Here is a 1727-nt window from a genome sequence, read left to right as displayed (position 1 = left end):
CCCAGCTGTGCCCAGGTGTGCCCACCTTGGAGAAGTAGCCCACGATGTGCGCGCCCTGGCGATCGACCTCGGTGAGCAGGTAGAACACGAAGGGCTCCACGTCGAAGTAGAGCGTCTTGTGGTCCAGGAACAGCTTGGCCAGCAGGCACAGGTTCTGGCAATAGATCTGAGCAAACTCACCTGAGCACACCTGGGCACACCTGGGGGGGCTGGGATACACCTGGGATACACCTGGGATACACCTGGGATACACCTGGGATACACCTGGGATACACCTGGGATACACCTGGGATACACCTGGGATACACCTGGGCACACCTGGGCACACCCGCCGTGCCCAGTGCCCAAAAAACGCCACGAAAATCCAACCGAAATTCACCAAAATGTCATTAAAGTGCCCCAAAAATGGCCCAAAACGCCCCGAGATTTGGGGATTCCCCGAGTTTGGGTGCCCAGGTGCCACCTGAGCACACCTGAGCACACCTGGGCACACCTGCAGTGCCCAGTGCCCAAAAAATCCCCAAAAAACCCCACGAAAATCCAACAGAAATTCATCAAAATGTCATTAAAGTGCCCCAAAAATGGCCCAAAACGCCCTGAGATTTGGGGATTCCCCAGGTTGGGGGTGCCCAGGTGCCACCTGAGCACACCTGGGCACACCTGGAGCGCCCGATGCCCCAAAAAATACTAAAAAATCCCACAAAAATCACATTAAAACGCCCTAAAACCAGCCAAAATCACCCAAAAATACCCCAGATTTGGGAATTCCCTGGGTTTGATGTGCCCAGGTGATACCTGAGCACACCTGGGCACACCTGGAGTGCCCGATGCCCAAAAAATCCCAACAAAATTTTTAAAAAATCCCCACAAAAACGCCCTAAAACCCCCCGAAATCCCTCAGGATTTGGGAATTGCCTGGGTTTGGGGTTCCAGGTGCCACCTGGGCACACCTGGGCACACCTGGGCACACCTGGGCACACCTGGCACTCACCTTGTGGTCTTTGCCGTCCACCTCGTAGACCGAGATGTTCCCCTTGCGGTAAATCTCCCGGCCCGGGGGCTGCTGCCACTGGCACTGCCCCTGCACAGGTGGGACACAGGTGAGACAGGTACGGACACGTGAGACAGGTGAGGGGAAAAACCAAACAAAATCCCCCCAAAAAAACCCAAAAATTCACCCAAAAATGGAAAAAATAACCCCAAAAATGGACACTAAACTGTTAGTGAGCACTGGGACAGGTGACGGACAGGTGAGGGACAGGTATGGACAGGTGAGGGAAAAAACAAAAAAAAATCCCCAAAAATTCACCCAAAAATGGAAAAAACTAACCCAAAAATGGACACAAAAGTGTTAGTGGGCACTGGGACAGGTGAGACACGGACAGGTGAGACACAGGTGGGACAGGTGAGGGGAAAACCCCAAAAAAAAAATCCCAAAAAAAACCCCGAAAAAATTCACCCAAAAATGGAAAAAATAACCCAAAAATGGACACAAAACTGTTAGTGGGCACTAGGACAGGTGAGGGACAGGTGAGGGGAAAAACAAAAAAAAATCCCAAAAAAACCCCGAAAAAATTCACCCAAAAATGGAAAAAATAACCCAAAACAGACACAAACCTGTTAGTGAGCACTGGGACAGGTGAGACATAGACAGGTGAGCAAAAAAACCCCAAAAAAACTCCCAAAATTCACCCAAAAATGGAAAAAATAACCCCAAAAATGGACAC

General features: G+C 50.7%; 1 protein-coding gene across 1 annotated transcript in view; it reads right to left on the bottom strand.

Moving 5' to 3' along the window:
- Nucleotides 1-25: 25 nt before the first annotated feature.
- KAT8 (lysine acetyltransferase 8) overlaps nucleotides 26-1727 on the bottom strand; it is a gene marked incomplete at both ends in the record, with an annotated part of 5598 nt that continues 3896 nt past the window's right edge. Inside the window, 2 exons of the mRNA XM_005431499.3 lie at nucleotides 26-166; nucleotides 992-1081. Coding sequence (XP_005431556.2) covers nucleotides 26-166; nucleotides 992-1081 — 231 coding nt within the window. The remainder of the gene's footprint in view (nucleotides 167-991; nucleotides 1082-1727) is intronic.

The sequence above is a fragment of the Geospiza fortis genome, unplaced genomic scaffold (assembly GCF_000277835.1).
Source record: "Geospiza fortis unplaced genomic scaffold, GeoFor_1.0 scaffold3054, whole genome shotgun sequence".
NCBI lineage: Eukaryota > Metazoa > Chordata > Aves > Passeriformes > Thraupidae > Geospiza > Geospiza fortis.
This window is presented reverse-complemented; position numbering and strand designations above follow the sequence as displayed.